The following is a 12,474-nucleotide window of genomic DNA, read 5'->3' as shown; positions in this document are numbered from 1 at the left end:
TATCATAACTGTAAGACAATTTCCAATTGCAGAGTCTTTTAAGGAGTTGTTCCCGGACGAATGGGTTCGAACGAATTTTGAGTTTTAGGAGTACACAAAACCGTCTAGAGATATTCGAAGAGCACAGAAAAAGAGTGAACCCCAGCGGGCAGGTTACGGCGAAGAAATCTAAATTCTCTCAAGTATACAGCTCACAAGAACTCTGTATCAGAAGTAAGCTCTTATTGGCAAACTAGTTGAAACAAGATTGGAGCAGGTGATACTGACTGGCGAGTACGGGTAGATTTGACCGTCTGCATAGATAATTGGTATTAATAGTACCTAATATGAAAATGAAAGCCACCCATTTTGAACCTTTTCATACACATCTTTATACTAATATCCACGTTTGCCACCCAAATCGTCCGCTTCAAAAGCTCTACCAGGAGGGTACGATAAGACGATAAGCGATAAGCAATGTGGAGAACCAGATAACCAAGTCCTCCCCGCAACGTCCAGTCTCCCCTCACCATCTCCTACGACCAACCCTCTCTCCAAAACCAAACAAAGAAAACACCATCAGCCCAAAATGCAGGAGGAGAAAGACTCCTCCACGTCCTGGCGGACAGGGTCTGCGTGCCCCTCGGTAAGCACACCCTTACCCCGAAAGCCACCAAAGCCACGAAAATAGACTCAACCTCAGCAACCAAACAACAGAAAACAACGCAGAAGTGATGACCCACTTGGCCCAAAAACTAGGTCTTGCTCAAGACCTAGCCTTCCACGACGTTTTCTCGATTGACGACCCCGATCTGCTCGCATTCGTCCCCCGCCCCGCCCACGCCCTCCTCCTCGTCTTCCCTATCTCCGAGACCTACGAGAAGTCCCGCCATCAGGAAGACGCCAACCTGCCCGAGTACCAGGGCCACGGCCCCGGTGAGCCAGCCATGTGGTTCAGCAGACGATCCGCAACTCGTGCGGACTCATCGCCCTCCTCCACGCCGTCGCGAACGGCGAACCCCGCCGCCACGTCACGCCAGGCTCTGACCTCGCTGCTCTGCTCGAGCGTGCGGATCCACTTCCGCCCGCTGAGCGCGCGCGCTCGCTGCAGTACAGCAAGGGCCTGGAGAGCGTGTACATGGATGCGGCGCAGATGGGTGATACGGAGGCGCCGGAGGCGGAGGATAATGTGGACTTGCATTTCGTGGCGTTTGTGCGGGGCAGCGATGGGACGCTGTGGGAGATGGATGGGCGGCGGAAGGGTCCCCTTGCGCGCGGTGTGCTGGCGCCGGATGAAGATGTGTTGAGTGCGAATGCGCTGGAGATGGGGGTGCGGCGGTTCCTGAAGGCTGAAATTGAGGGTGGGAATCAGGATATGCGGTTTAGTTTGATCTGTCTGGGGCCGGGGTTGGATTGAACTGGCTAGAGATGCAGGTCTGCTTATTTGCTTCTGGGGCTCTACCCTTACCTTTAGGCTAACAGTCGGCGCTTAGATTTCGATTTAATTTCTTTCTGACCTGTTCTATACCAGTAGTTACGAAAAAGCGGCTGACGGGAATCGATACATGATGCTGTCAAGTCTGTTTTTCTTCTAGCTGCTGTAAAACCTTGTGTGTGAAGCCCTTCGGTATTGTCTAGCACTCTGCTCTGTATGACCTATTTAAGAGCGTTCCTTCTATCTGCATAACTTATCAATTGCAAGCTTTTGTCTCGGAGGTCATTGCTTCTCTGCAACGACAGTCCCGAGTGTGGGAGTCGCTTCGGATGCTGAGTCCGGAATAGCACCCTTCCCATTTGCAAATTTATTTTCAACGATAATAACCGACTGCTCCTCGGCCTTTTCAGAGTCACCACCCTGTGTACCGAGAGTCAAGAATGGCACAAAGAACAAAGAGAGTCCCGCTGCGGCTGCTGCGAACCAGTAGGCACCCAGATATGGCCTGATGGCAGGCGTGGAGGGGATCATTTGACTAGCGATAGCACTTCTCACGGACGTAGCGATGCCGAGGCCGAGATTGTTGCATAGCTTGCTCACAGTATTGAATATTCCACCCGCGATGGACTGTTGATGCGATGGAAGTGAGGACATGACATACATCTATAATAATGGTTAGTTTTGCTCGAGCAACGGCAGTCAATCGAGAAAGGAGCTTCAAAGCGAGGAACCTACGTTTGTCACGTTGAATTGTATGTCCGCGCCAACGACGACAAGAACGATCGCTGGGAAAATGAATGCCCAGTAGACGGTCTCTTCTTTCATAAAGCTCAAAATGAGGAAGGCAGCGGTATACGCTGCTGCTCCGATCCCGGTGAGGATCTTATTGCTCACACGATGAAGAACCAGACCACAGGCGACATTGACCAAGATGCCGCTGATCACCATGGGGAGGAGCCGGAGGGTGATTTCAAGTGCGGAGAGCTTCTTCAGCTCCTGCAGGTACAAAGAGATATAGAAAGTCATGGCCGAAAACCCCATAAAGCCGAGGACAAATATAACCATAAGCTGGGACATGTCAGCTTCTTGACCCTGCCCGCAGGCGAGGACGGAGACGGGATACATACGAGTGAAAAGTTCCGATCTTTCCAAACCCATAGAGGCATTAAGGGGTGCTCGGCAATGGACTGCCAGTAGATGAAGGCAACCAGAAGAAAAAAGCCTACTATGAAGAGGGCAAGGACGTATCCTGTCTTCCAGCCATCCGGTGCATCTCCAGCCAGCCTATGACTCTGTTAGATTCTGCGTGCAAAGATCTAAATGTAAAGGGAGATCGGCAAACCCACGAAAGCGAACTGGAAAAGAACGAAAACCCAACGATCACCAGTCCTGTCCCAGGATATCAAACCGTTGAAACGCTTCATATGTCATAGGGGTCTTCGCAAACCCATCAGCCGGCACCGTCCACACTGTCAAGACAGTAAAGAGCGCGTAGATAACAGCAAGAGCCCAGAAAGACGCTCGCCAATTGTACTCGTGAGAGGCAATGCCCGAGATGATCATCCCCCCCACAAAGCCAAGGGGGTTTCCCGCACTGAAGCACGCAAAAGCCCTGTTCTTGCGCTTAGATTGCTTTTCATAGACAGCCCCCAGTGCACCCACGGCCGGCGGAACAACTGCAGCGGCAAACAGACCAATGATGCCGGAGAAGACATCCATATAGATCGCATTTGTCGCAAAACCGGCAATCAACAGCGCCAGGGAAAATCCGCCCATGCCAATAATAAACAGGATCTTGCGCCCAAACGTATCAGCTACCTTGCCAAATGTCAAGAGAAAGGCACCGCTGCTGAGGCTATTTTGTGAAAGGCTTATGGTCAGCGACATCGACTAAGAAAAGAAAATCTCAGCATAGCAGAGAGCTCGAGAAGTTGCTCACCGATCCGTGGCATGCAGCACAGAATAGTGTGCGAATGGGGGTGGGAGAGGGGGGAAAGTGTATGAACGAATTGAACTTACGAAGATCCAGCATTGATCCAAGTGATTTCCGCCGGGTTCATATTCAGATCCTTTCCAATTGACGCCGTCACGCCCACAATAGCACCCTGGAAGAACGATTGCTGGCCAATGGCCATAGTTGCCGTGAGGACGAAAAGGCATTCTTGCAGGGTGGAGCTGAAGCATTTCGGCCGCTGCGCGTAGCCCTCGTTTTCAGCTAATTCGGCGCGGACACCAACTTCCTGGTCAGTAGAATCACCTTGCGAACTCATAGCGGTGTGAGCAGCAAGGCGGAGAATGCTTTGAGTTCAAAGTGCATGTAGATCAATGGAGTGAACAATGGGCCTCAAGGAATCTCTAGGGGTATCAATAGATACTCTGGGGTCGAATCGTGGGTAGAAGCCTGGAAAGATATCAGGCCAAGCTCCCTGAAATTAGTGCCCTTTTTAGCGCTTATGGGAATGTCGTGATCTACACCGCAAATAGAATATCTTGTGGTTTCTGATCGTTCAGTTGTACGGGATGTTTATGCCTTATATTGGAGAGTCCACGCGGGACGCCTATCATCTCATCACCGCAATTTCTTAAAAATGGACACTTTTGTCAGCTGCGGGTGGTTTCCGCGATGCCAGTAATGTGCGGTGTCAAACTTCGATTGGGCCCCCGGATTCCGCCCCCCGGCACTATATCTTTAGGCGAGCGTAGGGCTACAAAGGGAAGTGTCCGCAGTATCTCCAAAGAATTGAGAAGAATTGAGAACCTGAGCAGAGGTGTCTCGTTATCTTCATGCTTGAGTAATATGTCTGCGACTGGTAATCATTGCCTGTATTGCTCACATCCTCATATCGCATAGATCTACAATACAGTTTATAATACAGACCCATTGTCCTCCACCCAGTAATCACAATGATTAAACTTCATAACTTCATTCCCACAAGCCCACCAGCCCGCGGTCAAATGACGCGCAAATACCTCCAGCGCAGAGTAGAACTCGGTCGGCGCCTGTTGGCCCGCAGGATCCAACCCGAATAGATACCGCTCGAACAGCGATTTTAGACTGGGTTTGCGGGAGTGGAAGTCTGGGGCTGCCGCAATAACTCGTTTGGGAATAGTGCTCACGTCGACGCCGGCAATGCCCAGGGCTGGGGTGGTGCAGTTGCCAGGGAAGACTCGGTTTCTCTCGGCCTCCTGATCTTTCTTACCAATCACAAGGATCTCATATGGTTTTCGCCAGAGCCCGTCCACGGGGCCGACTGGTTTGCCGTGGGCGGTGATCTTGACCCAGATCCACTCTTCATGAAGCTTGAAGCCTGAGCTGCGGAGGGTTTCGTAGGCTACGGCTCGTGTCTTGTGCGAGCCGGTGATCCAGATCGCTGCGAAGGATTCTTGTGAGGGTTGATTGCTCGGTATAGACACAATCGGTTGTGGTCCATGGACAGGCATGGACTGCCGAGCCGGCGCCTGGCAGGCATGAGCTTGTAGAATATCTTTAAGTCGCTGTTTCAAGGCTTCTATGTCGGTATATGCTGCGACCTGATATGCTTGACTCCGACGGACAGAGCGGTTTGGCCACGGAGGATCCATGAGAATGAGATTAAACCGATAGTCGCGACTGAGCCCCGGTATGGGATTTTCAAGAACCGACCATTTGTTTAGCGACAATGTACACAGGAGGACGTTGGATTTTGGTGGCACTCAATACAGCGCACTAGGCTCCTGACGATCTTGATCACCATCAATGAATAACTTGACAGCTTCAGTGAATGGGTTCTTCACAACGCCCGTAAGGTCGAATATCGAATTAAACCTGGTCGTGCCGCTCGATGATAGGATGGTTGGCGGGACTCCATTCCTATGACGAGAAAAGAGCCTGTATGCCCCCGTGTCGAGTTGCTCATTCTCTGGCATATCGTCAAAGATTAACCGTGGGAGAATCCATTTGGGAGATCTCGACCGATCCTCGGAGTTGACGCCATACTCCGAGTAAATGCTATCCAATGATACTTGCACTCGCGGCTCTATGATAGTTGTCTGATATTCATGAGTTTCTAATTCCGTGGGTGGAATCCTTGCGAGCAATCTTTGACGTGCCGCTTCTGACTTGGGCTCTGACGGGGACGGATGGGATTCTTCCAACGCCGATTTGGACAGAGGGTACCCTGCTATTCCCTTTGCGAGCTCGACAGAGCCTGTTGCTGGAGAGAACTCCTGGGCCCGGATGGTCTTGACGCACAATTCCTGTGCCTGAGCAATCGAATATGGAAGATCGAGGACAAACACAGTACAGTCTGGATTAGCATATAGAACGTGGGGTCCCAGACCCCCCGTCATGGTTGGAATTAGAAATCTCCTCTGATTCGACGGAGAGCGGGCAAGACGGACTTCGATGCGGGCAGAACGGGCAGATCCTCCACAACCTGAGCCTTGGAAGCACGAGAACTGCTTACGTTTTCGGGCTCTGGAATCTGGAAGATGGCACAATTTGAATCAAGTTTCTCCTAGTTGATACAGCAGAGAGCTCATGAGGAATCCTACTTTCGATGCAAATGCAGAATGGGACAGTCTCGCCGCCGCAAATCGAGACAAAAAAAAACAAAACAAGAAAGGACGCCCTATGGCCGTTAAATCGAAAATACATGGTCATTGAAAGTGGCTCCATGAAGATACATGTCTCCCCTTTAGACACCAGACTTTTTTTACCCCAGTCCCCTTCCCCAGAACTCGGTCAAACCTCCCTACGTGGCCGATCACCGATCCAGCGTTCGATCAGGCGAGAGGGAAGATTCAAACCGCAACGCAGATAGCTAGATAACCCGCTCGATCTCCATGATAAACAGCAATTAGAAAAGAAAAGAAAAGAAAAGAAAATGAAGCGAGAAAATGAATTTGTACATGTAGAGGGAAGCAGGAGAACTCGATTAAAAACATATGCATAGATCAGCGCTGGCAAGGTCAGTCAAAGCTGCTGCGAAGAAGCCACTTTATCGGCACAGAAGGGGTAGACTTGCCCGTCCACGTCGACCTCCGCCCGGCTGTCCCTGCACAGATTGTGCTTGGCCATAGTACTGCGGAGGGTATGGGTACATCTGAGCAGACGGCATCACTGGGCTAAATTGTTGCGGAGGATAGTTGGATTGGCCTAGCAGAGGGTTGGGTCCCGACAGCTGGGGTGCCTGCTGGGCAGACATAGAACGCAGGTTCTCAAAAGAGGCTGAGCCGGTAGGGTAGCCAAAGCTGGCACCCGGCATACCCGAATACATACCACCCGGAGACACGCCCCGACCCTGGGCGGCGATGTAGGTCTGATACTGCAGTTGCTGTGGAGTGAGAGGAGCCACTGGATCTTGGAACACGCCATTGTTCATGTTGCCAAGGCCGGTGAGGGGGTTACCGAATCCGTTCATGCCATTGTTTGAATATCCGTCCAGAGAAAGATTGTTCTGGTCGGCAGAGATGGGTCGTGAGCCATCTGGATTTTGTCCGAGCACGTTTGGTGCAAATTGGCTGCCGAATGGTCTATCCAGGGGCGGCTGCGAAGGGAAGTTTGCACTTCCATGGCGGGATGACTGGCGGTGCTGCGACCTCTCCGGGGTAGAGGCATGACTTGCTGCATGATCCCGGTTGTGGTGGTGCTCACGTCCACCACCGCGCGACGAAAGACCCACTTCGTCCATCAAACGCTTGTATCCTTGGCTGGGAGAAGCCTTCAGTTTAATCAAAACTTTAGACACGTTCTTCACCACCTCCGCCCGCATGCCCTCATCAAAGAACGGAGTAGTCAAGACCTTGAAGATCAAGGTGGCACCAGAGGTCTGGTCACTCAGGATCTTCTCTAGGACTTCATCGCCAGGACTGAAGAAGAGGGCCTTCAGCACAATGTCCCGGGCTTCTGCCTCGTTACGCTGGTTGATGACCTTGAGCACGGTAAGATAGGCCACCTTGTGGGTGCACAGGTGAACGAGATGAGGAACCAGTCGAGGCGCGAGAACTGTGCGGCGGCGAGGAAATGTACAGGTGTCAAGGAACCAGGTGAGAAGCAGTGCTCCGTTGGCGTTGGTAGCCAGCTGCACGCTGTGGAGGGCAATGGCAGCCGCGAGTGTCCGCTGCTGGTCTTTCGTAGCGTGATGGCTTTCAAGGCAGGCACGCATAGCCCGAGCACCGAATCGGCCCTGGGCAACCTCCCACATGCGACTGAGCATGCTCTCAAAGATGAAGTCGTTGAAGGGAGCGCCGAATCGCAGGCAGCATTGGAGAACATAATTACCATACTGGTCGAGGAAGAGGGGCACGGCGTAGGGGCGAAGCGCCTCGACAATAGCTTCCATCTGCGCGGGTGTCTTGGCGACATCGATAATCTTCTGTGCAGCCCATGTGCCATTCTTATGCACGCCAATCTCAGCAAGATGAGGTGCAATCTGAGAGAGCATCTGCTCCTTGGTAGTTTCCGAGCAGAACTCGAAAAGCTTTTGTACTACGGTGTTACCGAGATAGTCAGAAGATAACTCAACGATTTCGGGAAGCATTGCCCCGGCGGTTTCTTCTATCTCCTGAACAGAGCAAGCACCGTTGTCAATGCGCTTGCGAATATCACGCAGACGGGGCGCATCAAACATGCGGGTCTGGCTGGATTCTGCAACGGGGGGGATCTCATCTTCATATGCCTGGAATGCAATCGCATTCTGGATAGTATCTGTGATGTGCCGGGTGTCTTCCTCGTTCGCACCAAACTCCTTGACGATATTGATCATCTCAGGAAGGAGCTCAGGCAGCGCCGGAATTTGAGGAATGGCACCGTGGGAGTCAGCTCGGTCGGTGTCATCTGCCGAACCGACATTAGACTTGAAGTTTGGATCAGGTGTAGGAGAAGATTGGATTCCATTGGCACCTGGTGTGCCAGTGGCAGACACGCCGGGGACCTTAGCATAGCCAATGCGCACGGGACCTGCGCCAGGAAAGATTTCTTTGCCATTCAGAACTTGTTTGGCCTGAACTGCGGACTCCAAACGCTCGAAATTGACAAAACCACAGTTCTTATGAGTTAGCACCCGGGTCGACTCAATGTTGCCGTACAGGCGGAAGATGGCTTCCAGAGAAGTCACTGTCGTGGACACAGGAATACTGCCGATCCAGAGCGCGCGAGTCGGCCCATCTTGGTTGTTCTCGTCTGCCATCTCACCAGTAGCCCGCAATCCCAGGGCCGAGCCACTGGCTCCACCGAGATGCATAGAAAGAACCGCATCGGTCAATTCCTCGTATTCGCTGTTCTCTGCAAGCAAGTCTGCCGAGCTGAAACTGTTATCAAGTCGCGAAGGCCCAGTGATGTAAGGTCGAATAGAGGATCGCTGGGGGGGAGCTTCTAGAATACCAGCCGTGCGAGCACGAGGACGGCTGGCTGAAGCATGATTAGCAAAGGCCTGGACGGCCAGATTGTGCTGGTGGATTTGAGCCTGGGTTGCAGCCAGCTGAGCGGCTGTTGCAGCGGCGTTCGGGGTAAGTGTACCCGAAGGAGCATGCGCGTAACGATTCTCATATTCCATGTCCTCGTCATCCGCGTATTTCTCCTTGGCATTTACGGAATACGAGCGAATGCGATTATTATTCTTCATCATCGCCAGCTCGGCCAAGAGTGGGGGCAATGTAGAGGCTTGTTGCTGTTGAAGGAGGGCTTCCATCGAAGGGCGTGCAAGAGTGGCCCGGGGTTGCTGAGGGGTCTCGGCAAGGCCCAAATAATCCAGTGTCTTGACATCGCTGTCTGCCAAGCCACCGCCAGAGAATGAAGATTGGCTCGGAGAGGTAGGACCTTCGGAAGATCGAATGCTCGTCAAGGTTGTAGCCCGTTCGCGTCCCGTCGACCAATTTGATGAAAACAACGAAGGGCCAAAAGGATTACCCGAGTTCAACAGGGTGGTTCTCTGGGGCATCGAACCAGCCCGAAGGCGCGACAGCGACGCGGGGTTTGGTGGAGCTGCTGAACTATTGACCTTCACACCTGTGTCTAAGCCGGACATTCCAGGAGGACGGAACGGACTCGTAGAAGGCGTTGGACGGGACGTCTGCGACATGAACGGCTGCTGGAGTTCCATCTCGTTGAGGGTGCCCATGGGCGGGAATCGGGAGGGCACGGTGCCTGCTCGAGCTCTGCGCCCAGAGTTTGAAGCCGTCCCACTGGACGGAGGGATCAAATCGGGGAAGCTATCCTGGCTAGGTGACTCGGGGATGTTTTCGCGAAGCGGGGTTGAGTGGCCACTGGTCGGCGGGCCCCAAATACTAGGGCCGACGCCTTCCTGTGCTTGGATCTCACGGGCCCTATGGAATGATCAATTATTAGCAAACCTTTGTTTCTTTGGCTGGATATCTCATCGGGGGATGAGCGAGCTTACCGCTTCGAGTACAGGCGCGTCCCCATCTCAGATGGGGATCCAGCCCCAAGTCGCGCAGAGCCAATCGAACCGGTAGAGCTAAAATGCGTCCGTGAAGAATTTGATCCTGCCAGGTCGCTGGGCGAACTGCGCCCCGTTGATGTACCCGACATGGGCTGCGTTGTAGGGATGTAGTTAAAGTTCATTTGGCCTTCCAGGTCGTTAGACCAACGATTGATAGAGTATAGCCTTCAGCCTCGCAGCAAGAGAGAGATGTGAATTCCTCCCACTTGATGGTGCTATCGTAGTTATGAGCCGTGTCAGCTCTCGGAGTCCGGATCTTCTGCTTAGAAGAGGATGTACGGAACCGGCACCATGTGTAGGCTTCGTGAGGGCCGAGCTGTCAAGGGAGAGCAGGAAGAGCGGTGGGTTTCAAATGGGTTGAAAAGGAAGGATCAGACGTAAGACCTGGAGTAAGGAGAGGAAAACAATGAGCGTTGGCGGGATTTGCGGGAGTGGAGGTAGATGTTTGTGGCAGGTTGAGGGGAAGGGGCAGCAGGCACAAAAAATGGGGGGGAGGGGTTGACAAAGCAAATTGTCAAAGTGGAAGAGTGAAGCGAGGGCATTGCGGCCTGTGGAATGGCCTTCTCAAGGAAATGCTCACCGTAGATGAGAGGATAGGTATCGCACGAGGACAATTCTATGTGTGTGTGAAGTTCCGGTCCGCAGGCCAAAACCAAGACAGATAGCTGCAAACCCTCCGTGTCGGCGGAATCGTCTAGGTTGACTGGGGTCGATGCATAAATTTGTCAGGAAGCAAATGAAAGCGAGAATGAAATTGCAGCAACAGAGCACTCGGAGCGATGGGAAAAAAAGAAGCAACGGAGGGTCGAAGGGATCGAGGTGGCTGGATGGCGCGGATTAGTTTGCGCGGCTCCGGCAAGAGGGACCCGAGAACCAGTGAAGCGCGTCCAACGACTAACCCGAGAATCGCAGGGTAAGAATACAGAAGTGAAAGAGAAGAAAGCGAAGGCGAACTGAAAGTCACGGAAGGTGGGAGAGAAGGGAAGTGAAGGGGAGTCGGATGTCGAGGAGTTAGTTGGTTGTGGTTGGTGGAGAGGCTCCTTCCTCAGCTTCACTTTCCGTTTCCCACAATTCAATTGTTTGGCTTACTTGCTACACATTCCCCTTTCCCCCCAGCGCTGCGCGCGGACTACGTGAATTACAATAATACATATCCCAGGAACTGGTCGATTTGTTCAGCTTGGAGGGCCCGGCATCTTCTGCAAATAGAGTGGAGTTTCACACAGCCCCAACGATGTCATTGCTGTTCGAGACTCGGGACTCTACCCGGGACTTAGGGATGCCAATATTGATTTATGCCCTGAGGTTCAACCCTCCCGGCTAACAAGAGCCCATTGCCCCTCCCCCTAGAAGCCCAAGCGCTACATACGTTGTCTGGCTTGGAATGCTGTTAAGCAGACATTGGAAATCAACCGACCGCCCCGCATGCTGATACGTCTTATAGAATCTAAAAGGCTAAGCACACGGTCCAAGTCAGACTTTCACTCTATCATACCTGCTGGCACGATTCCCTTGTAAGCCTGCAAGGGGAGCCGCCCTGATGCTGATCCGAAACCGCGGCGTCCGAGCTGGTTTGTGAGTGGTGCGCGCAAGGGATGGATCAGGTACGTGTCCTTCTTGATCTACTCCCGGGATTTCGGGGACTTCACGTCTTTGATCTGTATGTGCCAGATGTCATCCCTTATTCGCCTCTGGATGAAATGTCTCGACTATCTATCTGTACTGGTATTCCAAGGTCTGTTCCAGTGTCGGGCGATTCTCGGTTGCTTCTGCACGGAAGCCCCGGGATGAGGGGGGTAGTGGGGTGCCACTAAATATCTGCCTGGATCAAAGGATTTCGCGGATCTTTCTAATATGCCGTTCGTAGATGGCTAGGCACCATACGCTTTCCCATGGCGGAGGGTATTCAAATCATTTAAGTAGCCCCGCATTGCCTTGCTGGGTCAAGGCCAGTATTGCCAGAACTTTGAAGGCTAGTAGAATACTATGCTTTTGGGACTAGCTGAATCTTGGAACTTGGAGTATTAGAAGTATGGAATTATTGACGAGCTAGTTTGGCATCCATTTTCTGGTACGGGCATGGAGGATTCAATCGATAATAAGTCTGGCTCTGGGAGTGTAAATAAAAGTCCTCAAAGCTGGAGACATATTTACATTCGTGCAAGCAAGCCACCACGCCCAAGACCAACGTGCATGTCAAAGCCTTCATTCGATAGCATATTAAGAAGAGCTCAAGCTTTCAACGCATGCGTTAGGAACTGTACAAGCCCTCGCGCAAACTGCGTCATGTCGGACATCCAATGTGTTGATGCAAGGTTATTGCGACAGTACTTATAAGAGGCCATTTTTAGACTGTTAAGCTTTTTGGGATTAGACCATCGATAGTACACAAGGGTATGTTGTAAACAGCTGGAAGCTCTACTATCAAATGGTTCCATAACTCAGTTGGTTAGAGTGTCATGCTAATAATACGAAAGTTTATCGGCACGTGAAAGTCGAGGGTTCGACCCCCTCTGGGACCATCTTTTTGGCGTACTTTTTTCTCCCTCCTTTTATTTTTCTTTTTTCTTTTCTTTTTGTTAAAACAGAAACGAGAACGTGTTCGCCTGTAATTGTCAT

General features: G+C 52.0%; 4 protein-coding genes across 4 annotated transcripts; 1 reads left to right on the top strand and 3 right to left on the bottom strand.

The window, feature by feature from the left end:
• Positions 1 to 568: 568 nt before the first annotated feature.
• Positions 569 to 1,396, top strand: N7468_010547 (ubiquitin C-terminal hydrolase L3; the record flags this gene model as incomplete). Its single annotated transcript, XM_058479842.1, has 2 exons — positions 569 to 625; positions 941 to 1,396. The coding sequence occupies 2 exons, from the start codon at positions 569 to 571 to the stop codon at positions 1,394 to 1,396; spliced, it is 513 nt and encodes a 170-aa protein (XP_058325365.1).
• Positions 1,397 to 1,696: 300 nt separating this feature from the next.
• On the bottom strand, positions 1,697 to 3,684 carry N7468_010546 (uncharacterized protein; the record flags this gene model as incomplete). Its single annotated transcript, XM_058479841.1, has 5 exons — positions 1,697 to 2,077; positions 2,150 to 2,482; positions 2,542 to 2,698; positions 2,799 to 3,269; positions 3,434 to 3,684. The coding sequence occupies 5 exons, from the start codon at positions 3,682 to 3,684 to the stop codon at positions 1,697 to 1,699; spliced, it is 1,593 nt and encodes a 530-aa protein (XP_058325364.1).
• Positions 3,685 to 4,279: 595 nt separating this feature from the next.
• Positions 4,280 to 5,743, bottom strand: N7468_010545 (MT-A70 family; the record flags this gene model as incomplete). Its single annotated transcript, XM_058479840.1, has 2 exons — positions 4,280 to 5,024; positions 5,115 to 5,743. 2 exons carry the CDS (start codon positions 5,741 to 5,743, stop codon positions 4,280 to 4,282), a joined length of 1,374 nt encoding a protein of 457 aa, XP_058325363.1.
• A 650-nt stretch (positions 5,744 to 6,393) lies between these two features.
• Positions 6,394 to 9,977, bottom strand: N7468_010544 (putative RNA binding protein Jsn1; the record flags this gene model as incomplete). Its single annotated transcript, XM_058479839.1, has 2 exons — positions 6,394 to 9,718; positions 9,793 to 9,977. 2 exons carry the CDS (start codon positions 9,975 to 9,977, stop codon positions 6,394 to 6,396), a joined length of 3,510 nt encoding a protein of 1,169 aa, XP_058325362.1.
• Positions 9,978 to 12,474: the final 2,497 nt, after the last annotated feature.

Source organism: Penicillium chermesinum, assembly GCF_028974085.1.
Source record: "Penicillium chermesinum strain IBT 19713 chromosome Unknown utg000009l:1.0-952002.0:1.0-954369.0, whole genome shotgun sequence".
NCBI classification, from domain to species: domain Eukaryota; kingdom Fungi; phylum Ascomycota; class Eurotiomycetes; order Eurotiales; family Aspergillaceae; genus Penicillium; species Penicillium chermesinum.
The sequence above is the reverse complement of the archived record's forward strand: the minus strand, read 5'-3'. Positions and strand labels throughout refer to the sequence as shown.